The 25,673-nt window shown below is 36.6% G+C and overlaps 1 protein-coding gene across 1 annotated transcript; it reads right to left on the bottom strand.

The window, feature by feature from the left end:
* Positions 1-246: 246 nt before the first annotated feature.
* On the bottom strand, positions 247-3,735 carry LOC113329585 (FT-interacting protein 1-like). The gene has a single exon (XM_026576445.1). The coding sequence runs from the start codon at positions 3,615-3,617 to the stop codon at positions 411-413; it is 3,207 nt and encodes a 1,068-aa protein (XP_026432230.1). The 5' UTR covers positions 3,618-3,735; the 3' UTR covers positions 247-410.
* Positions 3,736-25,673: the final 21,938 nt, after the last annotated feature.

Below are 25,673 nucleotides of genomic sequence, written 5' to 3'. Positions count from 1 at the left end.
GCAACTCACCTGCAAAAATGTGTAAGCCTTTGACAGAGAAACCAAACCTTGAAACTTCTAAAAGCAAAGAACAACCAGGTTTGGGAAAAAACTCACCAAGGTGTCCAATAATAGCAACCAGAACGTGAGTTAGCATATCTAAGAACAAGACAACCATAGCAAGAGTGTGCATAATTCATCCCTCCACTAAAAAATAAATGAAAACACAACAAAAACCTACAAGCGAAGAATAGATATATTCAAATCGAAGAGAATACAACATTCTAAAATAAACAGACCCCCAGCCCCCATTGCAAACAAACACAAGTGCATTTCTCCTAGATGTGTTTTTTCACTACGTTACAATTTCTTTCATATCTAATAACTCCATTTCTATACCCCCAGAGGCCGCCTCCATTCTCTTTTGCTCGCTACAACAAGCTATCAGCATTTGTTGGCAACCTCCTAAAAAAGCTAAGTGCTGGTGAAGGCAATTTGCTCCTGAACTTTGGTGGTCTGAGTCCATACAGACCCCACAATGCAACCACAACACGAAACGGCACAGCATAGAAACCAATAGCAGCAAACAAGCAAAGCAGAACAAATAGGAATGTTGCACGAGGATCCCTCCAACTAAGCAATGCTTGTAACCTTTCCCCTTGTGTAGCCAAGTCACCTACAACTGTTTGTATCCTCCCAGCCACACTCCTCAACCTATCGTACCTCATCCGAACCATCTCATTGCTTCGGGTCGATGGAAATGCATCGAACTCTTCATCCAATTCGTCTGGATAAGGAGTTTCAGCGTGGGAAAGACGAATGTCCATGTGAACTGGATGTCTAGGGCGTCCTCTGTACCTACAGAGACCCAAAACCGAGATATAGAGCAGTATAGATGGAAGTATCAGCTCCGGGTATGCTACCAGCACTAGAAACACCATCAAGAACATAACAGAGTAAACAGGCTTCTGCCAGCTTGTAAGCATTTCCAACGTACGACCCATAGCAATAACCCCTGAAAGAACAGATACTAGACGGAAGAAATTAGCCTTGCTTCTTCTCATACTGAAGATATGCGAGTCATTGTCAAGCATGTACTCAACAACTTCTCTTCCCAATGGAGGTTCTGCTCGGCTAAGACGTGCTGCAACAACATTTGATGCTTGGTACCTGAGACTCTCAACCTGACTTACGGATAACGGCTGAAGATAATGCATCTTTGGGAGCAGGGGCCACATGTACATGTGAAGTACATTACCCATGTTTGCAAGAGAGAACCGAATAGCCAACTGAATCTCCCCCATTTTCTTCACACCAGTTGGATGCAGCATCAACAGCGGGTAAGAGTGTGTGTAAACACGATCAGACTCTAGGGTTGATAGTCGGATTCTGACTTTACCAATCCTTGAATCACGAGCACCCATACCAAATATATTGGTATTCTTGTCCAAATGACAATTATCAAACACCCCAACAGTGACAACAGTGCAAGGATCGAAAACCTCCCACGTATACTGCTCATTCCATTTTGGCATCAAACTGTCCACAACTGTCCGAGTTCGGACCCATTTCTGACCATACTTTGCAATGCAATATGCATCAGTAGTACTTCCTTTCCCTTCCTTCATCTTCATTGGCATTAGTCCGCTTGCTCCCAAAATCCCCATCTCAAGAACTCCAACATTTGGCCTCCACAGCTGTTTTGCGGTCGGACGGGTATCACTGCTATGCATTGTTGACTCGTCGAGGACATGATAGCCTCCATCTAAAGACACCCGAAGATGAATCCGAGAACCAAACCGCGAACTCGTCACCACTTTCGAATCAGAACCCATGTTATAATGCATTTCAAGACTATACCATTTGGAAACAACAGGCTTATCATCATTTCTCCGTTCAATTGTTGTAACTGGAACAACAACCCGACCCAAAACCTCATCTCTACCTGGAACAATTCTGTCTTCAACAGAAACCATAAGAAAATCTTCAAACGGCTCAGCAACAACAAAAACCATGTCATCATTCCAGAACGGATTCGAAAGCCCTCGATTAGCCACCGCAGAAGCAGTTCTCGATCTCAAAACCTGGTTCCCAATCTGCACCTTTGCAGATAACTCCGGACATCTCATCAATGAACCCCCTTTCTCCCCTGGTACAAGATCTTGAGCTTCAATAATAGTAACCCTGAGATACCATAGCCTCGGCGACAGATAAACTTTGGATTTAATTGAAGAAAGACCATCAAAAGAAACATTAGCAGCTTTCGAATGCCATGCCTCTGCAAATGCTTCATCAGCTTGAGTACCAAACCACACAGAAACCATAATTTCACCAGTTTTACCCTTTTCCCCCTTTTTATCTTCCATTATGTACCATTGCGGAGCTAGTGAACTATCCGGCGGAACCCTCTTGGGCACTTCATTCAAATCAAACCAAATTTTACCCAGGAAATCATCTTTTTCTTTCTCTCTAACAAAAATCTCCACCATTGACGACTGAATACAATCTTTAGAAAAGGCGAATACTTGATCCCATTCTGGATTATTAGACCCACTCCTCTTTGTAATTCCTCTGTAATTTCCAAGCTTGACATCAGCCATTAACTCAGTTCCACCACCAAATACAGAAACCATTTCTCTTGCTCTAACAACACGAACATACAAATACTGCATTTGCTCAACTAAATCATAAGTTGAACTTGTTTTATCTTTGTTACTAATCCCACCCCCTAAATGTGGACTAGTTTCTTTCAAAGCAAATTCACCAGAACCACCCCCAAATACAAAACCATGAAAACCCCCAGAATTAATCACAGGTTGATGAGGTATAATACTTGGATTATGACCATGATCATTTGTAGTTATAATTACAGGTTTAAGCTCACCTTGATTGTTATTTTTACCTCCAAGATGATTTTGCATAAGCTGTTGCTCTTGATTTTGCAGCAAAATCATATTCTGCTTATGCTGATTCTTCTGTTGCTGCTGTTGTTGTTGTTGCTGCTGCTGCTGCTGCCTCTGTTGCTGCTGTTGTTGTTGATGCTGTTGCTGTTGCTGATGATTCTGTTGCTGCTGCTGAAACATCTTCTTCTGCTTTTGTTTCTGCTTCTGATTCGTCACCACCGTATTTCCACTATTCTCATTACCCCCAACATCATTAACACCCCCAGAAGAAGATGAATTCAAATTCAGAAGCTCATTTCCTTGCTGATTATTAACAATATAAAGCTTCAAACTAATTTCACCCCTAATATGAGAAAACAAACTCCTTTTATCAAGAGTATACAACTGAGGAATTGCTTCATTCCCCTGTTTAGTAATATTAGAACCAGTAACTCTAACTTTCCCCAAGAAATTTCTACTATTCCCTGTTTTCTTCTCATTATAAATGTTTACTTCTAATGTTCTGTAAGGTAAATCACTTACTTGATCAACATTAAAAACCAGTTTCTCATTCCAAACTGGGTTTAAATCTTTGTATTTGACTTGTGTTCTTAATCTCTGATTCTCAAATTCTACTTCAACAAATGCTGATGATGATCCTTCTCCATCTTTTGGCATCAAATTGTGAGCTCCTAATACTTCTACCACTAATTTCTCTTTACCATTGTTGTTGTTATTTTCACTCATTTCTACCATTTTTTTTCTGAACTGTAAATTTCTTTCTTCTTCTTTCTCAGAGAAGAAAGAGATGAAGGAAGAAGCGAGAATGAAAAACGTCTCCCTATAAAAACAGAACAGAACAGAGCCAGAGGCAGAGAATATTTTTTCCAAGGTAGAGAAGCAAGAAATTGGATTGTACGAAGTAATTGCGTTAGCTTTAAATAACAAACAAATCCCTGTCAGTGAACAAATTATTCCACAAAATGCGACATCTGTTAAACCAAGCACCTGGTTTCGTATGGGTTAACCACCTAATTGGAAGTAAAACCTATGGAATCGTCCTTCCCATAGTAAATACTCGGATGCTATATAACAACCGGTTTTTCAAACTCGTCGGGTTCTTGTTTAACAACGGACGTTAAGATAAGAATGCCGTTTTCTCGCTCGCTACGTGTTGTGATCTTAATCATGAGAGTTGGGTCGTCCTCAGTGAGATGCTCACACGTGTCAATGGAGTGACCATACGTTAGAAAAGTAGACAGTCTGACAACATAGCGGGAAATCATAGTAATAAAGTAAGTTTAATTTTAGAATTATTAAATACGGACGTGAAGAGAAATTAATATGGGGTTCAATTTCGAAGATAGCGAGATTTTATAGCAATAGATTTTGGAGTACTATTTTGTGACAAGAGATGTGTATTGGGAAGGAGAATGGGGACGAAACGGGAGGGAGGCTCAATAAAAGAAAACACGATGGGGGAGATGTGAAAAGTGAGACAGATGAGAGGGAGAAGAGAGTAATGACAGAGCATGCGTGAGGTGACAAAATCTAAGCAAAATGTATTGTTTGCTGCAGTCAGTTGGAAAAAAAGGGAGATAGAGAGAGAACAGTATCTAGGCGTGGAAATCCTTTTTTTAGTTTTTAAAATTGGGTTTGAACAGAGAGTCTACTTGGGTATTAACGTCTCGTTGGTACTGTTATCCTTTTTCACTGTTTGGGGTTTGAGGAAAAGGGGTTTGGTTGGTTGCGTTTTGGTCAACCTAAAATGCATCAAAAGTTTGCTTTGTTTAACCTGCGATTCGAAGAGAAACCCGGCGACACAAAAAGACAAAAAAAATCACCTAAACATAAAATGTAGCCATTCCTTATCTTCCATTTTTTTTAATGGTCAAACTACTCTTTACAACCGGGAAGCTAATCCACAATCGGGATTCAATTTAGTTTATATAACTTCCGAATATAAAATATCCCCAAAAGAAGATTCTCTATCTTTTGAATTTTGATTATCCTATAATCGGTAGTTAATAAAGTTATCTTGACTCCAGATTAAAATAGACTTTTGACTAAAATGCTACCATAATCGGTAATGAATTTAGGTTATTTATCTCCTGAATATAGAGTAGCCCCAAAATGAGATTTTGCTGAAAATCTCTATTTTTTTCAATTTTGGTTGAGCCTATAATCGGTAATAAATGAAGGTATCCTGACTTCCGATTATATAGTAGACATGTTTACCGAAACTCTAGCATAATCGGTAGTCAAGATAGTTCATATAACTACCGAATGTAGAGTAGCTCCAAAATGAGATTTTGAAAAAATTCTCAATTTTTTGAATTTTGGTAGAGCCAATAATCTGTAGTAAATGAAATTATCCTGACTTCCAATTATACAGTGGCTCTCTTTGCAAATATCCTACCATAATCGGTAGTCAAGATAGTTCATATAACTACCGAATATAGAGTAGCCGTAGTAAATGAAGTTATCCTGACTTCTGATTGTACAGTGGCTCTCTTTGCAAATACTCAACCATATTCGATAGTCAAAATAGTTCATAGAACTACCGATTACAGAGTAGCCCCAAAATGAGATTTTACAAAATTCTTTTTTTTTTTTTAATTTTGGTTGAGCCTATAATCGGTAGTAAATGAATCTATCATTAATTTCCGATTGATAGTATCCCAAATACGCATCTAGCACAAATTTTATATCAATCGGTAGTATCTTTCCGTTACTTAACTCCCGATTTAGTATTAATAATCGGGCACAAAATAACTTCCGATTATTAAAGGACATTAACGTATTCTACTATCTTTTTGGACATCTCTTAATCTTGTCTTTGAGTTGGGAATAAAAAAATCGCCCCTAATTTTTTTTGGGGTCACCCATAAAAATGCGAGGTTGTTTAAACCCGTGGTACATTGCTCGTGGTGGTGCTGGTTGTCATGCTACCAACTTATCTGTGCTCGTCTTAGGGTTACTTACCAGGACTCAATGGTATAGAAAAAAAGAAAGAAAGAGGTTTCTGGACATGGGTGTTGGTGTAGGAGAGTCCTCCACTTCGGCACTAAAGTGGAAGTGAATGTTGTCCAATTGGAATATTTTCACGGAGAGGCGAATAACCGTAATTATCTAATTATAGAAACAGCTCTAAGTCAGGAGTGTTTTCTAAGTCAAATGGCGATTTAGGGGTTACCAGACACAATTAAATCCACATGGTTTCTGATCTACTTCAGAACCAACCAGATCCAAATGTTGAGTAAGATTAATGGAAGAATCGAAAGTTCAGTAACTAACTGAAGGTACTTATAGTGCATTTACATATAAATCTGCTTCTGATTTCTGATTCTTCAGAAGTAGAAATCAAAAACAAAATAATTTTGATGTACAAAAAGTTATCTTTTCGATTTCTACAAGTTGTTTTGAAATAGACACCCAAGCTGATTTCTGATATGCTATCCAAACATGCTATTACTCCCGTGGACTTTCCATAATAAAATAGGGGAGGACATCCTTCCAAATCCCAATTTGTGATGAGTATAATCATGTATGTATCTACTATTACTCTATCATTAACACTTCATTAAATATCCTACCGACTCTATTGTTTCCTTAAACTATCATGGGCATTTACCTTCCAAGTTTTAAGCGAATGTGATAATAAAGTATGATTCCAAATCCTCGAATCTCTGGTGTAATGCAATAACATAAAGTACACACTTATTTCCCGCCATCATTTTCCACTCGACCACAGATCGTTATCCTTTTGTTGGTGCTTGGTTCATGCAGTTGCAATAGTCTCATTCGGTAATAATATTGCCCATCATTCCACTATAATGTACTAGTGTAATATCTCAATATTAGTTCATTACTGTTACCCATTACCAATAAAGATTGTTATCAAGTGACAATCGAGGCTATGGGCAGAGGAAAGAAGCTGGGTGAATGGCGATAATAATAATATACACGATGATAATGGATGTTACTGTTGTTTTATTTTCTTTTGACGTGTAAGGACAAAATGTATTAGAAATAAAAAACAGTAACCGGAGGATGTGACCAAGATGCATCAAAAGACCAAAAATTACCAAAAACAGTTCACAAAAGTATTTCAATTACAAATTGATGTCGTGCAAAATATTTTATAAATAAAAAACAGTAACTAAAGATGACCGAGATACATTAAAAGACCTAAAATTGTCAAGAACAATTCACAAAATCATCTCAGTCAGGGGCGGAGCAAGGGTTGACTAACCCTAGCTCTGGCCCCCTCTAAAACCCCTAAAACCATTTGGAAACCCTTAAAATTTATCTTATTTTCTGCTTTTAGCCCACCTAATATATAATATTTAGTCCAATAGGTCCAACATGTTTATAGAATTTTCGTTATTACTGGTTCCGCCACTGATCTCGGTTACAAATTAATGTCGAAAGCGAAATCATCAAAAATATTTGAATGGAGCGACCAGTTAAACATAGTACTCTTCGATACTACTATAAGTTGCTTAGTATTCCTAGATTTATTAATAAACCATCTATTATTTCTGTCTTGTCAGATAATCCACCAAATCATAAAAGGTAACAGAGTCCAAATCTTCTGTTTTCTGGATTTTTGCGTTACCAATTCTGCAATTCCAAATTGTTGCTTTGAAAATTCAGGAAAAGCCAAATTTAGACCGAGACTATCAAAAAAGTAATTTCCATACTAGACTAGTAAGCTTGCATCGAAGAAACAAATGTGAGCTTATTCAGTTGCACAAAATAAACAAAAATGAAGATTGCACCTTTCCAGCTCCGTAGAGAAAATTCCTAATTGGTATACCTTTAAAACAAAAGTGTCCATACTAAAAAAACCTGGCGTTTTTAGGGGCCACTCAAAAGGAATTAGGGGCCAACAATAAAACAAAAAAGGTCACCCAATCCTAAATTGTGTTCACCCTTTATCTCCCATATTTCGTAATGGCAAAATTACCCTTCAATATTCGGTAGTTTGAGCAGGATTCGGGTGATAAAAAAATTTGAGGGATTTTTTTTTTGCTTTTTCGAACTTTGGTACAACCATAATCGGTAGTAAAGTGTGTTACTTTAACTTCCGAATGTATATTGGTCCCAAAATGAGATTTTTCCAAAATCCTTTAATTTTCGACATTGGTACAACCATAATCGGTAGTAAAGTGTGTTACTTTAACCTCCGAATATACTAAATTTTCGAATTTTAGCACTACCATAATCGGTAGTAAATTTAACTTCCGAACGTATATTGGCCCCAAAGTGAGATTTTTCCAAAATCCTAAAATTTTCGAACTTCGGTAGTAAAGTGTGTTACTTTAACCTCCGAATATACTCAATTTTCGAACTTTTACACTACCATAATCGGTAGTAAATTTGATTTCCGAATGTATATTGGCCCCAAAATGTGATTTTGCAAAATCCTAAAATTTTCGAATTTTGGTACTACCATAATCGGTAGTAAAGTGTGTTACTTTAACCTCCGAATATATTCAATTTTCGAATATTAGTACTACCATAATCGGTAGTAAATTTGACTTCCGAATGTATATTGGCCCCAAAATATGATTTTTCCAAAATCCTAAAATTTTCGAACTTTAGTACTACCATAATCGGTAGTAAAGTGTGTTACTTTAACCTCCGAATATACTAAATTTTCGAATTTTAGTACTACCATAATCGGGAGTGAATTGTGTTAATAAGTGATGCTTATTATCTGCCGATTGTGTTCATGGTCTCAAATTCAAATTTTCGAAACTTAACAAAAATTTCAAAATTTTCTACTTTCACAATCGGTAGTTGATGGTGTTCATTATCTATCGATTGTGCGTAACTTTTTGTACAGAGAAATTTAATTTTTAGAATCAAGAATAATCGGTAGATAATAATCTACTTTACCTACCGATTATGGTTGATGTTCTTAAGAAACGAAGAACATCAACCATAATCGGTAGGTAAAGTAGAATATTATCTACCGATTATGTTTCTGCTAGTGTAAATCCAAGAACATCAACCATAATCGGTAGGTAAAATAGATAGTTATCTACCGATTATGTTTCTGCTACTGTAAATCCAAGAAAATTTTCGGATCAAATTTTTGATTTCAAGTAATCAAATCCTAATTTTGAATCACAACTACTATCATCTATTCGTTTTGTTTGTTGAACTCCTTTTTTTTTGATGTTCTAAGTTTCAACTTTAAGATTAATGAATTTTGGGTTTTAATTTTAAACAATCAATCATAACATTTGTTTGATCGATGATCTTTGTTTTCAATCAAAATTAAAATGATGGAAAAAAATTTCAATGGGTGGAAAAGAGAAGAAGAAGTGGAATGATATGATTATGAAAATAAAGGATATAGGTTTAGATTTAGTATAAAGGTGAAGGACAATATAGACAATTTTTTATTTTTAAGACATCCTTTAACCTCCTTTAATGGATGGGAATAAAAAAATGGTCCCTAATTTTTTTTGAGTGGTCCCTAAAAACGCCACGTAAAAAAAGACCTTCAATGGAATAAGAGAGTTCCAACCCTTCTTATACGAGGAAGCAAGCAAACAAGCTCATGGTGGATCCGGGTCTAAAATGCTATGAACTAGTGCTAAAGTGGCAGATAGGTTGCGTTTCCGGTATTTTATTTGTTCATATCTGACTTGTAATGGTTGACTGATGTTTAGGTGGTGACCCTTTCTTTGAATAAACGCTGGGTTACCAAATTCCCAAATCAAATGTGTCTCTTTGGCTTTGTTCCTCCTCCTCTCTTTCTTTAATTGTTAACAGACAGGTCTTTACAGGATCATCAGTAATCACAGTGGGCCGTCTACAAACCTACAATGGTAGAAAGAAGAGTGTGCCAGTCATAGAGCACAGATGAAGAAGAGGTAAAAGCAGAGCATGCGTGTCAAAATCCATTACACGCTGCAAAACCAAAAACAATTGACTGCTTTGCGTTTCTTTTTCTTTACTGAAACTGGCCTTGTTTACGTGTCCGACTAAATTCCTTTGCTCTCTGACATGATAAAAGAATAAATCTTACTGTGTAATTTAATTAGACAATGCAATTCAACTCCTTATTGTCTATTTCCATATTCTCCTCCCTACAATCTAAACCCCACATCAGGGAATGGTGAACCCCGTCCGAATTCTTTTTATGTTCACTTGAAATGTATAACTCCGATATTTGATACTTAGGATTTATTTTATTTTTAAATAATAAAACTTAAGGTAAAAACACCTTAAGACACCATTGCACCTCCATCAACATTGTTACAAAGACCATTACAGAGAATGTGTGTATGCAACAAAAATTACAAAGATATTGTGAGCAACAGAACTTGCAAATATGATGTAAGAAACTTGAGCAAACTTGACTAATAATGACACTTACAACGTTAGAGACATAGCAACCCAATAATACAACTGATTGAATCTTTTCTTTATGAAGGTTAGATGATATTATTTAGAAAGAACTAGTTTCCTCCAAATCAATTAATAGTCTTGCATGAGACAATGGACTTCCACACATAGTATTCCTTTTCTGGTCACGAACAAGAAAGGCAGGATCATACAATGATTCACTTTTTTGTAGCAAAGTAACTGAAAAGAACCCAAATCAGGGATAATCATTAGTGATAAAGTCTTGCTTCTTTGTCTCTTTGAATCAGATGTTTTGTCGATTGATCTTAAAGTTGTATATGTGATTGTTGTTGATGTTCCTGCGATTTGTCTTGTTGGTTCTGTAATTGTTGTTGTTGTAGTTGAATCTCTTGTGATTGGTGCCGCTACTTTTGAAATAACTGATTTTGTTGTTGATGTTGATTTTGATTTAAGTGATGCTATTGGAAACAGAAGTTGAAATGGTTGAGTCTGTTGGTGAAGAAAGAAGGGGAATCACTGATATTCTTTGCAAAGAGAGAAAACCCATCATTCTTAAGAAACGATACCACATACAAGAGAAAATCAAACAAACCTAACACTAAATCGATCTAAAACTTGAACAGAAAAAGGGGTATAAAATCAATTAGATTTCTCAAAGAAATCAATATGATTTAACCCAATAACTAACCTAAAAGGATGAAATCAAAGCATTAAGAGTAGGAGATGCAAAGGGAGAAGATGGTTTCTGAGCAAGAGAAAACTCAAAAGGCGCTTAGGGTTTCGTTGGGTTTGCAGAGAGTTTTTTTTTCCTGGTGAGAGAAAGTTTCGTTATATTTGCCTAGTAGCTACTACTTTGGAAGATCAACCGTTGAAAATAATTTGGTAGATGTTGAGGTTTAATATTCCGGAATATGCCGATTTTTATGGGTATGTAGAGCTTTGTAAGACGAACATAACCCCAAAATATTACCTTTATATATGCTATGTTTATCATTTGTTAAAAAACTTTTTTTCCAGAGCGTGAGACTGTGTGAATTTAAAAATATGACAGGATCCGTCCTGAAAAATATGTACGGATTAGAAATTTACAAAATATTTTCAAAAATTCTATATGAACCGAATAAACTTTGCAAAAACTACCCCTCATATCTCTTTAAATTGTGCGTCCCTTGCTAATCCAAAGGGTAGGACCCACTCCTCATGTGAGGGGTAGGCCGTCTTTATATGTTTGTTTCAAGTGGTTTGTAAGAATGTGTTTGGCTACGAGTTTAAAAGTTATTTTTCGACTTCGAGAAATCAATAAGCAAAAAATCAGTTTGGGCACTGAGTTTCAAACCATTTCTAGAAATAAGAAAATTGACTTTTTTTGAAGCATAAAAAGTCAACTTTTTCTAAAACAAAATAATTTTATTTATAATTTCTTTTTCAAGTAAAACATTAACACTTTTGCTTACTGTATCTAGACATGCCGTAAGAAAGAATATTATAGGAATTGTCTGAAAAAAAGAAACATCATCCGAGTGGCTTTTATAGAAAGCTTTAAACTTATGCCTTGTGGGTGGGACGGTATATCATCATGGACACCAAACTGGAAATGACTAGTACTAGTTTGTACAATAAATGGAACTGAACAGTATCATACTGCTTTCCCGGAAAGTAGTGTCTTTTCCCGGTTCACTTGTCTAATATTCCTCCGCCTATTAGCTTTAGATTCTCTTGGAACACTGTTGGCAGTGCAAGGGAACACCCGGTCCCGGATACAAGGAATGATGGAAATTCAAATTCATTCGATAGTGCTGCTAAAATCGCACTGTAGAAACTAGTGGCCCATTTCGAAACGAATCACTGCAGTAAAAGAGTCTTTTATCGGACATCGTCAGAATATATACTTAAATGTAACGTACCGTAAAAGCAACACCGAGGTGTACCATGTGAGAGGGTGGTGGGGCCTACTCATGCCCCATCCCTATCCCAATGCAGAGGAAGTGACATTTCATTCGTCAGTACAAACTTTCAGCTCGGTACAAACTTACGGTGATGTATCACAGCTGAAATGTCTATACCTTTATATCCATTCTTTATTTTGTTATTCATGGCATTCTTCTCTTTTGAGTCAACCTAAGATGCATTAAAGAGTTGGGTTTCAATGGTGCGTCGTTTAGACAATGACATTTCACCTATGAAGAATTTACAATCCAACAATATGCTATTTGGCATCCAAGGTATAAAAACGTCCTTTATAAATGAAGTATGAAGAATGTTGGATATATACTTGGAATTCATCTCCAAAGGATCCACCAATTAAATTCAAATCTTAATCTTTTGATTTGCGTTAAATTGGATTTAAAAGAAAAGTAATTGAAATTTGTATCGTCATTGTGCTGCATTCCGAATTAAGTTGCCGACTTCCTTGGAAAACCATATCGAGGCTGTGGATACAAAATACGGCACACCAATCAAGTATGCAAAATGATGATCATTAAGACTGAGCGAAGACAACCGCATACATCCTATCCAGAATGATGCACCAGATGACGTCAGCTTAATCACGAGTAAAGCGTGATGAGCTATGCGGCGTTAAGAGTACGTGCGAGAAGAGCCAATGTAAGCGTGCGTTAATGACGCACGCCAGATCCGAAAATAAGGGCTTTATTAGATGTCATCCACTATGTAAACCTTATATAAGGGACCAAGTGACCTTGTATCGAGAGAGATCTTTTTGAGAGCTTGGTCAAGAAATTTAGGAGAGAGAAAGATTATTTGGAGAGCAAGTTAGGGTTTTCTCATTACTTTGTATCCAATTTGAAGATCTTAATGAATGTTCTATGATTCTTATGATGATTACTTAGATTGTTCTGTAGATTATCTTAAGGGTGTGGTCGTAGGATTTCCTGCAACTACATTTTGGTGCTAGAAAGCAGCTAGGAATGATGTATCCTGTTGATGAATTTGTTTACAAACAAGTTTAAAAATATTTGAGAATTTTGAAAAATTAGATCTGCAAGTTTCGACTAAGGATTTTATCTCAGAAAAACAAACTCCTTAGTCAAGATTTTAATTCCTTAAAAAGTACCTTTACGTTTGTCAAGAGAAAACATCATTCACAGATAAACAAATGGTGAGACCTACATCTACAATAGAACAATCGGCAACAATCAGGAGGAGCAGAACAATCGCTGGAAGAAGAAGAAGTGAAATTGTAGAATCATCAAGGATGGGAGAAAGAAACAATCAAGGAAATTAAGTCTAAACTCAGCCTCAACGTGAACCAGAGCAGAATAACACTATCGATTACGATAGAGTAAGTGTTCATACAGATTCGACAGAAGAAGATGACCAAAGAACTAGAGATGCAGGATTAATAGAAGGAAATGAAGAGAACATGACAATCGAGGAACTTCGACAAATATTTGTTGCATAAAGAAGGCGAGAAGATGAAGAACGTGCGAATTTGATGCATCAGAATAATGAGTTGAGAGAAGAGAATGTAAGATTACAGGAGCGGAGATCAAGAAGCACCACACGTGCAAGCTCACGGTCAAGGACTAGAAGGAGCTCGTCAAGACGTAGCCAATCCAGTCGAAGAGATACCAGGCGAGAACAACCTTTAGACAACATTGCTGAAAACTTTCAGATAGATGGCAACTTACAGGATCAACGCGATGAATGACGCATAAAGCAACAACCACCAGATGACCGATACATCCAGCAGCGCGAACACTATCGCATGCAAGAATGTCAAAAAGGCAATAGACGTGAAGACACATGCGAACGCCATCGCACACATCATGATCAAGATAGTGAAGAGGATGGAGAACAAGGAAGAATTATATTGCAATGCAGAGAAATGTTGAGAAATCAATATGAACGCGAAGAGGAAGCTGAAAGGAATAATGTCGCACTGGAGCGTCCAAGGGATGAAAGAGAAAGACGCAAGAGAGGGAGAGAGGAGGATGGAGAAAGAGAGATAAAAGAGGCTGTGCGCCAAAGTAACCATGAAAACAGAATAAGGCAAGCAAGATTGAAAAGACCCATGCGGCAAGACATGGACCAAACCATAAGTGAAGAAATCCTCAGAGAATTGGCAGAGGTGAGAGAAATGAAGACGGCGCGAAGAGATGGTGGTAGGCGACAGCTCGATGAAGCAATAGAAGAAGTGGGGAAAACGCCATTCGCAAGACGGATACAACTCGCAACAGTACCACCTAAATGTAGCCTACCTGTATTCACTAACATATTTGATGGAAGCACATGCATAGTACAACATATAAAGGAATATAGTTGATCCTTATTACAGTGGGAGGAAAACGACGCGGTGTTATGTAAGTATTTCCCGACGAGTCTAACAGGAGAACCTTTGCAATGGTTTGAATGTCTTCCAGTGGGAACCATTAGATCATTTCATCATTTACAAAACATATTCCTAGGATAGTACATCAACAATAACATGTTACGTCCAGAGATTGAAAAGGTGTTCAGCTTACGCAGAAGGATCAATGAGAGCTTGCGCAGTTTAACAACGCGTTGGAGGAGCATGTGTAGCGAAATAGCTGGACGAGTAGATGAGCGAAATCTTATACTAGCTTTAATCAATGCGCTTTTTCCTACAGATTTATTTTATACACATATCTTCAGGACAAAAGATACAATAACCATGGCGGAGTTACGCGAGTTTCAAAAAGAATACATAGCTCTCGAAGAAAAATAAAGAGAAATGGAGTATTACCCAGTTGCGATAACAAACACAAATAAGGGGAATGCAAGCTTACTTCCGAGGACAACAAATGTTGTTGCAAGTACATCCCAAGGGAGCCAAGGAAAGAAAATAATGGAAGAAGGGCAAAATCTAGTAGCCATGGGTAGTAGATATCAGGAAGAGTTTGAAAGAGAATACAAAGAAAAGCAGTTTAACAACCGTGGAGGAAATAATAAGATCCAAAGGCTTGATAACCAACCATAAGGTTATGGAGGGAAAAAGCAGCATCACAACCAAGGCCAAGGAAGTAACAGAGTAGTTTGGGACCATATAAAGATGCCACATCTAAATACCGCGATATAAAAAATCTGGGAAGCTGTAATTTCAATGGAAGACATTCCTGAGCCGCCAAATTTGGGAAATGAACCACCACCAGGGAGGAGAAGTAGAGAATTATGTTCATATCACCGTTTCCACGATCACACAACAAACAATTGTAGAAATCTTAAGAAAATCATACTAAGAATGATTGATCAGGGAAAACTTAGTCACTTCTTAGTGCAGAAACCACAGAATCTACCACCACCACCACCACCAGAAGGTCATGCACAAGGTAAGGAGACATGAAGGAATACATATATGATAGAAGTAGGGGCGGAAGCAAAGAATTTATATTGCAATTCGATAATACACTCATTCAAAAGTATAGAAGATTTTCACGATAATGTCATAAGTCGAGTTTACGCAAGATATAGTGATGGAAGAGAGATACTCAACCTTGCGAAGATATCTCCACTGAAAGATTGGCAGAAACAACTTATTTAATTTAATGCAGAGGAAGTACCAGGAGAGGAGAACTGCACGAGCCGCTGGTGGTAAAGTTAGAAATCAATCCAAAAGCAAAAGTTAATGAAGACGAAGAGGATGACGCGAACACATGGGCTATAAATAGAATACTGATAGATCCTAGCAGTTCAGTTGATATTCTATTTTATCACACATACAATACTATGGGTGATAGAGATGAGGAGATCATTCCCTCAACTTACAAAATTTATGGTTTCAATGGAACAACTAATAAGCCAAAGGGAGAGATGACGATGCGAATTCCTCTGAAGAGCATATCAACAGATATAATATTCCGCGTCGTTGACATAGAATCAACCTGTAATGCTCTAATAGGAAGACCCTGGTTACATGGTATTCTAGAAGTGGCCTCAATCTTCCACCAGTGTATCAAGTTTCCTCTACCTCAAGGTGTTTGAGTAATAAGAGGAGATCCGTATGAAGGAAAAACCTGCCAAAAGATTGATGTCGAAAAATGTGAAGAACACGCAAGCAAGCGAAGAAATTGGAGAAAGAATATACAAGAAAGTCAGCGAGGTGAAAGATTAATGGTGGATGCTGCACACAAGGAAAATCAGGAACAAAGAGCTTTTGCAAAAGCGACAACAGCCGCGCAAGAGAATAAATACAACAAGTGTTTTAGCGAGAAAGAATTTCAGGAAGGAGAACTGGTGTTGAGGCAGAAACCACGTTATCAGAAAAGTGGTAAAGGAAACATGTAAAACATGTGGGAAGGGACGTATAAGATTAAGAAGGTCGTTAGAAACAGAATATATGAATTGGTGGACGAAAAAGAAGGAAAGACACATGATGAACTCTGGAACCAAATATACCTGAAGAAATATGACTCGTGCGATAGTCATAGCACATCAGAAGCTATAGAGCATATGCAAGTAAATGCATTGGATAACATACGCAAACTCAATGAAGCACAGAAGGCGAAAGAAATAAGCAAGATATCTCAGAAGTGAAGTCGTTTAAATAGTTATCATGAGGGCGAATAAGTAAAAAGAGAAGATATCAGCATTTTATTAATAAAAAACATGAATGCAAATGAATTTTTTTATTTCTTTATGATAATATCATATCAGAAAAAGGCAAAAATAAGACCTTAATAGAAGGAAACAGAAGTAAAGACTCCAAATAGGGAGGCTAGGAATCCAATTGTGGCGTGCACCCTAGTTCGCATACATCAAGAGGCAATGATGAGACCTAAGGCACGTCATAATTTTGGAAAACCTGGTTAGCATGACTCGGGGGAAGCTACACTGACCCTGAAACCTGAGTCATGGAGATTTGGGGTGAAATAAAATCCCATCCAGGAGAGGTGCCTAAATCGAAAGGTTAAGGTGACAAGGTCTCTCCTAAGGAATGCAGAAACTTGATCAGGGCACCGAGGTACACGGTTGAGTCAAGGGTGTCTGGGGCGTCTGGAGCGTATCTGTCCACTCTTGACAAGTCTTGACTATGATGCACTCGGTCCGAAGAAACCCCACTTAGGGTGCGGTCTCGTAACCACAAGCTATATCGGTGGAGGGATAAGAGGCCGCGAAAATAACTGATTGTTGCATCACTGGATGGGAGGAGCCCACCCTAACCCGGTAGGGGTAAGCTTCCTTGAAAGGAAATCATGGGGAATATAAGGACGGAACCCTCCATTAGGGAGATGAATAATGTCAAAAGACGCAAATATCATGAGGCTTTTTATTGACGGGAGTATTAAGGATTTTCATATTTGTGCATCAATAATACAAGAATATGATAAGGCGAGATCAATGGGTCGTTACACTAAAATGTAAAGACCGCCTGCGATCTCGTCGCACAGAAACAAAATCATATACTAGGAAAAATAAGACCTTTAATTAGGAAGGCTAAATAAGACCTCATGAGAAAAATAAAATAGAAGATAGTATTGTTTTGAAGGAAATAATCAGAGAGCAAATAGTCGGTGAATACAATCGCACAATGAAAAGATAAAAGGGTATTTCTCACAAGGAGAAATAAATAGATGCATAGAAGCGAGACAATAAAACGGAATATAGCTGAGGTAGAAAACAAAGACATATTCGTAAGGTGAGATAAGGTAAGGAAAAGCAATTTGGATATGATATTATCATAATTAATTTACATAATCGGCGTATATGAATAAACACACAATCAGATTACCGCATAAGGAAATACCCCACAAGTTAGATACACACACGTGATAATCTTACATCTATCAATTCCCATTTATATATGCGAATTCATAGATAATATTACATAATATCTGCATAACTCAATCATCTTGTGGCGACTAACAGAGGAAAGAATGGGAATGCAAGCATGTAAAAGAGTGTTACTTGCCCTCATATGATAGACTCATGCACATGTTATACTACCAATAAGTATCGTTACATATATAATTACCATTAGATTGACTCCAACTGTTGGAAAGAACAGTACTTTGCCTTTTATAAATGCAGGTGAAATCCAAGGAGAATTTACATTAAAGGAGCCTCAAACATTTAAGAAATTTACATTGAAGAAGAAGTTTCAAAGACTAGGAAGTATCTGATATACAAAAGGAAGAAAAAGAATTTGCAAGCGCGAAGAATAACTAATCTCCACCTATATCATCTTCATTATCCTCCTCAGCTTCAGAATCACCAACTTCTTCTTCGATCTCTTCATACTCCTCATAATCTCCCTCACTATTAGAAATGTCAGAACTTTCTTCATTAGGAGGAACTTCAGCAAGTTTATAAGTTGAAAGAGGAATGCTATTATCCACATATTTTCTTAATTGCTGCATCACGAATGCGAATAACATCCTTGCTATTATTGGAAACAGTGACAATCATCTTTTTCTTGAGTCTACGGTATTTAGAGTCACGAGCGGATAAGTTCGCCTCTAGACTCTCAATTTTCTCAAGATACTTCTTCTCATCCTCTACGAAATAAAATTAGAAGGTTAGCGCCACATAAGGATGTTTTTCAAGAAATAACAAGTAGAAAAGAATAATAAACAACCTTCCTTTTTAGAAATAATATCCTTAACCAAAGCGGCATGATCAGACTCAAGGCCAACATTCACAACTAAATCATTTCTAGCATTATCTAAGACCCTAGCAGCCCAATCAAATTCAGCATCACTTTCTATGAGAAGTCGGGAATGAATCAAGTTCCCTTGCTTAATAAGTGCGTTCTTTTCACTTAAAGCTAGATCTCGTTCAATTTGAACTTGGAGGATAGTTTCTTGAAAATCCTTTAAAGCTTTAGCACCCTTGAGAGCAACCTCATTCTTTTCACTAATAAGTGCGTTCTGTTTCGCCTCTAAAATTTGGATTGTCTACTTATCTTTATGAAGACGACGTTGAAAACCATTATTCACGGATAACATGGTTCTATGATCAATTTTAAGAGCCATATACTTCGATTTTAACTCTTCTGACTAAGATCCTCTAATCCATCATTGGGGAAACGGTTCAAAGAAGAATTAAGGAGTTCGAAGATAACCTCCTCCTCATCAAGTATGGTAGACACTTCATCGGTTAAATTGTAAATCTCTGCGAACATAGAGAATCAAACAAGGCAAAAATAACGCAATACAAAAAAAAGGAAAGCAACAAAGAAATGCGTACCAATTAGTTGATTATTTCTTTCACGGGGCTTGACAACCTGATCAGAGTTAGAAGAATTCTCAGCTTTAAGTTTATAATTCTCCGTCTCAAGCTTGCGAAGTTTTCTTTGATAGTTTGAAGAAACAACATAAGACATGCGGGCAACCTGCGAAGACATAAGGCGAATATTATACATCACCCAAGACATCAAAGTGTCATCAAATAATGTACGAAGATGTTGAGATTACCAAAGAGCTAAGTGAAAATTGAAAACTTGGACTTAAAACTGAGGCAGTTCCGCGAAGGTATTCATGATCACATATCTTCGAAACCGTTCCAAAAGTGCGAGCCAGTTCTTCATTACCAATTTCTGACATGGAATCAGAGAAGACAATAGAAAGTTGCCCCATAGAAGATGTAATTGAGGGGTCTTCAGTGAGAAGAATATCATCATCATTGTTAGAGTGGGAACTTGAAGAAGAGGGATAAAATGCTTTTCGCTTCTTAGACAGACTCTTGGGAGAGGATTTAGAAGTGGTTTTCTTATATCTAATTTTACCCTTACCCTTGCCTTTAACGCACACAGCTTCCACCTACGCGAATAATAAAAGATAAGAAACAGAGGCAACAATATTGTTAAAATCAAACAAAGAGTATTTCTTACTTCATTATCATGCGAAGGTGACGCATGAGGCAAATTATTAACCTCATTCGACTGTTTGGCAATCTGAAACCAAAGAAAGTGGTAAGAGAATGGCAAAAGAATTAAAAGAAAATAAAAAGAGTAGAGTTGAAGGTAAAATACCACATCATCTTCTCCAGGCCATCTGAATACCCAAGGATCGTAAGAAGGTAATCCCACAGGAAGGGGAAGAGTTGAGTCATCTCCGTTTCTGTCAGTTATGTAGGGGCCCGCTAAGACGATGGGATAATCTAACCATCGAGTGTCATTTGACCTACGAGCGGTGTTATTCCTAGAGTCGTGGAAGTCAACATCCCGCATGATTCTTTCATTCTCTGCGAGACCAACCTTTCTTGACAAGCGAATACCCCACTTAGATGCCTCATTCTTCGTGATGACAACATTATAGTTCTTGAAAAAAATTCTCAATGGTGTAATCTGCAGGATTGATTTCCTTATGTTCATGTTCTGTATTTCGTACTTCTACGGGGTAAAGAGATTCTAGTCCAGCCGCACGACGAGCATATTCCATGGTTATTCTGATACAATCACCGCTAAGTTAATAGATGCCCCGCGAGAACCTCGCATCCGACAGAATTTCATAAAACAGAGGAATTTAAGGATTATAAAGAGGAACAAGAAGACCAATGAGAAGCTGTCCTACTGAAATGATGATCTTCTGGTCATTCAATTCTTCGAGAGAAAACCATTCAGGCCCGAGTGTAGATGAAGGTTTTTATCCAAGAGGGAAGGATAATGAGAAGCCTCTTTCACCAAATTCTTTTTTCAGTTTTTTGAATTTTCTTTCGTTCTTCCAACCAGCTGGAGGCATCTTTAGAATGGGAATGAGGGATAATGAAAAAACAATCAAAGATGATCAAGTAAATCAAAATTAGGGTGATCAAACAAAATCAGGGTGATCAAAGAACGAGAAGTAAGAAATAAAATGCAAAGACAAAGAAAGGAAAGAGTGGAGAGAATGATGAAACAAGAAAAGGTGATAATCAGCTCGAAAATTTAATCAAACCAGTAGAACAACAACAGAAGAAAATAAGAATCGAAGAGAAAAAGAAGAGAGTAAAAAGAGGAAAGAAGAAGATCATTAAGAGTGAATAAGAGATTTACTCCTGGATCCCAAGATATTTACTTCATTAATGCGATGATTGAAAGTGAAAGGATACGAAGAGGCGGTTACGAGAGACGTGTCAGATAACGAATGGTTGAGAGGATACGCGTAAGTTAAAAGGCCTAAACCACGGAAACATGTCGGCAGATAAGAATACGAAAAGATGAACGGGTGCGGCAGAATGAATTAAGAATTTCTCACGTCGCTCTCTTTATCAAAAGAACGACATGAGAAGAGGAAAAATGTGGATACAAAATACCGCACACCAACCAAGTATGCGAAATGATGATTATTAAGACCGAGCGAAGACAACATCATAAAACCTATTCAGAATGACGCACCAGATGGTGTCAGCTTAATCACGAGTAAAGCATGATGAGCTATGCGGCGTTAAGACTACGTGCGAGAAGAGTCAATGTAAGCGTGCGTTAATAACGCACGCCAGATCCGAAAATAAGGGCTTTATTAGCTGTCATCCACTATGTAAACCCCTATATAAGGGACCAAGCGACTTTGTATTGAGAGAGATCTTTTTGAGAGCTTGGTCAAGAAATTTAGGAGAGAGAAAGATTATTTGGAGAGCAAGTTAGGGTTTTCTCATTACTTTGTATACAGGGAAATGGGAATTTGGTAACAAATATTTTTGTCGCTGAACTACCTTCTTTAGTCACCGAATAAAATTTGGAACAAATTTTTTTTTGTCGTCTAATCATCATCGTGGAAACTTGTTTTGGTCGCGGAAGATAATTTCGTTGACACCAAATATTATGTCGTTGTATATGCCTTTCAAGGACTAACGTAAATTGTCTTCTAAGTACAAATTAACTTCAAAAAAATTAGTACATCAAAAGTAATTTTGGCGATTATTTTTTTCTCATTAAATAGTTTCATGACAATTTAGTTTTGTCTCAATAATAAGTTCCAGCGACAAAGTATTTTTTCTTTAATTCATACTTTACCAACAAGTATGTTTGTCTCTAAAGAGAGCTTTGGATGATCGACGCTGCCGTCTCTAAAGATGTTTTTTGAGACAAATAATTTATCCAGTAATAATCAGTTTCATAGACAATGAAAACTGGTCTCCAAATAAGTTATATCGACTTAATTTATTTAGTCTGCAAAGATAAATTTTGTAGACAAAAATGTTGGTCCCGAAATAAAAAGAAATAATGACAAAAAATGTTGTTCCAGTTTATTTTTTTTTAGAGTCTGGTATATTTGCCGTTTATAATACTTTCAAAGATAAATGTGTTTGTCCCGTAATAAGAAATTTCCTACGCAAATATTGTTTGTGCATAAAGAAAAATTTTCAGGGATGAAATATATCGTCTTTAAAATTATCCTAAGGAGACTTTAATGTTTGTCATTGAAAAAAAAACTTCATTACAAAGAATTTGCTGTCAGAGTAAATAGTTTTAGAAACAATTATATTTTTTCTCCAAATATTAAACTTGGTGACTAATATATTGCCTGTGACAAAAAGGAAAGGCAAACAAATTCGTTTTTTTTTTGTCTCCAGATAATCTTTTTAGGCGAGGAAAAAGTTTTGTTTTAATTTATATTTCGAGACTAGTAGATTTGCTATGAAAAATGATAAAACTGACCAAATTCTCTTTTCCATTCATCATATAAAATATGAAAATAATATTAGAACGGAAAACCATTTAAACAAAATATTATACCAACAACTTAAGCAGTAACAATACTCATGGCTGCTAATTGAACTATTCAAAAGACGACCCTCCGGTTGCTAATTAAACTACCCAAAATACAGCCCTACTACTAAAAAAAAACTAAAGAAAACTAATACTTATGTAGATTCAACTAAAAAAGAAGGAGAAACATAAAACTAAGCACTAAACAGCTTCTGGATCTTCATTGGTCGGAGCAACAGCTAGATCAAGAACCATATTGAGTACATGCTGCCTGAAAGTTGCATTGAGTCCCTCAGTTTGTTCCATTTTCTCTATATAGCTTGATTCTGTCGTCTCGTGACGTATTCCCTTAAAGCCTTTTTCGTCCCTTGAACTTGATAATGAATCCCCTCGAGGCCTTAAAATTCTCGTGACGATTGCCGCGTTTCTGAAATTTCGTAAAGAATTGAAATTAGTACCTGTAAAAGGATTAAAATATATATGTCACTTGTCCTAAGTATGTAACCTGTCACGTCACCTTACATTTTTAAGGTTTTAAATTGCACAATCTCGTCAGAAAAAGAGAACATATTGTTTTTAGATGCAGCACTTAGCAAGGATCAATAATGTATATGCCTTAACACCAAGTTAAACACGAAACTAGCTAAGATTAATTCCAAGTAGAGGCCCAAATTAGAAAACATATAAAGAAAGTCCATGGCACATGAGAAACATCAACAACACAGTAAGTTTTGCATTACTAGTAAAACCCAGACCAATAAACATAAACATAAATGTGAAATTATGAATGCAATCCATGACCTTTAAGGATTCTCTGTCATTATTGTTTACAAATAATAATTGCATTTTCTGTATTGTTTTTTTCTAAAAATGTGCAGATCGGAAAATTGTATTATGAAAAGTCTCCATGTGTTAGTGATGAATTGCATTCGTTAGCACAGGGTGTTGAATCTCGCGCAAAATTATTTTCTGCTTGCATCTATAATGGAGTTCGATTCCATACCAAACAACGTGAACTTCGTCGAACGACCCAGAATAGCGGATTGGCAGTAGATGGGGAACACAATCGTAAGCCAATTGAATTCTTTGGTAGCTTGCAAGATGTTATTGAGTTAGACTTTTTGTATGGCTACCGAGTTGTGTTATTTAAATGTGATTGGTTTGACGTAACTCCTGGAAGGAAAAGAATTCGAAAGGATTATAATTTGACATGTATAAATACTAGTAGAATGTGGTACAACAGTGATCCTTTCGTTCTTGCATCACAAGCGTAGAAAGTGTTCTGCCTAGATAATTACATGCATGGAGCAAATTGGAAAGTGGCTCGGAAAATGCATCATAGACACATATGGAATGTTCCTGAAATGGATATCATTGAAGTACAACCAAAAACAGAAACAACTATTGATGAGGCATATCACCAGAATAAAGAGGCTCTATTGCTATTATCCACTGTTTAGGAAGATGATAATGAGGCAATTGTACTTCATAGAGATGATGATGTTGAACTCGAAACCATAGATGCAGATCTTGTTCTAGCTGAGGATGTCATAGATGATGATGATGATGATGATGATGAGGAGGAGGAGGAGGAGGAGGAGGAAGAAGACGAAACGTTGGTTAACTATAAGAATGATGTGGTAGAGCCTGAGGATATTGTTCCAGAAGAAGATTGCTCGAACTCTAGAATATTAGTTCATTATTGTTAATTTATTTGAAACTTAATATTCATTGCTAGTTTACTTTGAAACTCAATAGATATTCATTTTATGACTAATTTTCGCTCGAACCAGTTAAGTAATTTATGGCTTTGCCTTATTATTAGTTTGATTAAATTATTTTATAATTTCATTTTGTTTTTTGTTTAAAATATTTTCACTGAATTGTGATTCGATTTTATTGTACAGATTATAATATTCGTATATTAAGTCTGAAGCAATCCCTGAATGGAAAAGTATACAAATCATTAATCTTTAATAAATTCTGTAGAGATGACATTGTTGATTGGACGGAGAAGTTATATGGCCTATCTATTAATGTTGTAACGGAAGGAGTCAAGAATCTCTTAAAGTGATAGGTCAGGCCCTAAACTGAAACCTACCTCGTTCCTCGAAACTAAACTCAAATGATATTGGTAATCATTTGAAATGACCATTAGGGAAGCACTCGTGTTCATGATAGGTAGTACAAATTATTTATCACTATAATGTCCAAAATTTTCGTGGTTCTAAATAAATTTTCACTAACAACTATTTTTTGTCACAAACATATAAGTAACCCTAACAACAAGCTATTTTGTCAGCAGAAATATTCTGTTGTGTCTAACATATTATCACTCTAAAACATTCTTTACAGCGACTATTCTTGTTCGTGGCGGAAAAAACACGCCAGCGTTAACATTTTATTTCTCACCTAAAGTTCATATCGTGGCGAAATATTTTATATGCAAAAATAGTATGGCGACAAATCTTGTCCCGTCGCAGTTAAAAATTTTCTACAACCATTGGATATTGTCATCCTATATATATTTAATGAGAAAATGAAATAGTAGTTACAAATTATTAATTTTGTGACGAGCATTTATCATTGTCAGTATAAGTAAAATTGGTGACTATCGAAATTCTCGCTGAACAAATCATCAGTGACGGCAGAAATCACGACAAGTTTCGGTTGTCATCCATTCTTTCGATGGCAATTGTAAAGACAAAATATTTTTTTTGCCGTAAAAAGAATGTTTATACTAACAATTTTTAGATTCGTCACAAGTGAATATGTTTCATGACTAAAAAAACTTTGATGGGAAAACATTTATCACT

This window comes from Papaver somniferum, unplaced genomic scaffold (assembly GCF_003573695.1).
Source record: "Papaver somniferum cultivar HN1 unplaced genomic scaffold, ASM357369v1 unplaced-scaffold_117, whole genome shotgun sequence".
NCBI classification, from domain to species: Eukaryota; Viridiplantae; Streptophyta; class Magnoliopsida; order Ranunculales; family Papaveraceae; genus Papaver; species Papaver somniferum.
This window is presented reverse-complemented; position numbering and strand designations above follow the sequence as displayed.

Excerpts from the sequence above, each read along its gene's own strand:
- LOC113329585 (XM_026576445.1), bottom strand. The coding sequence starts at position 3,617 with ATGGTAGAAATGAGTGAAAATAACAACAACAATGGTAAAGAGAAATTA.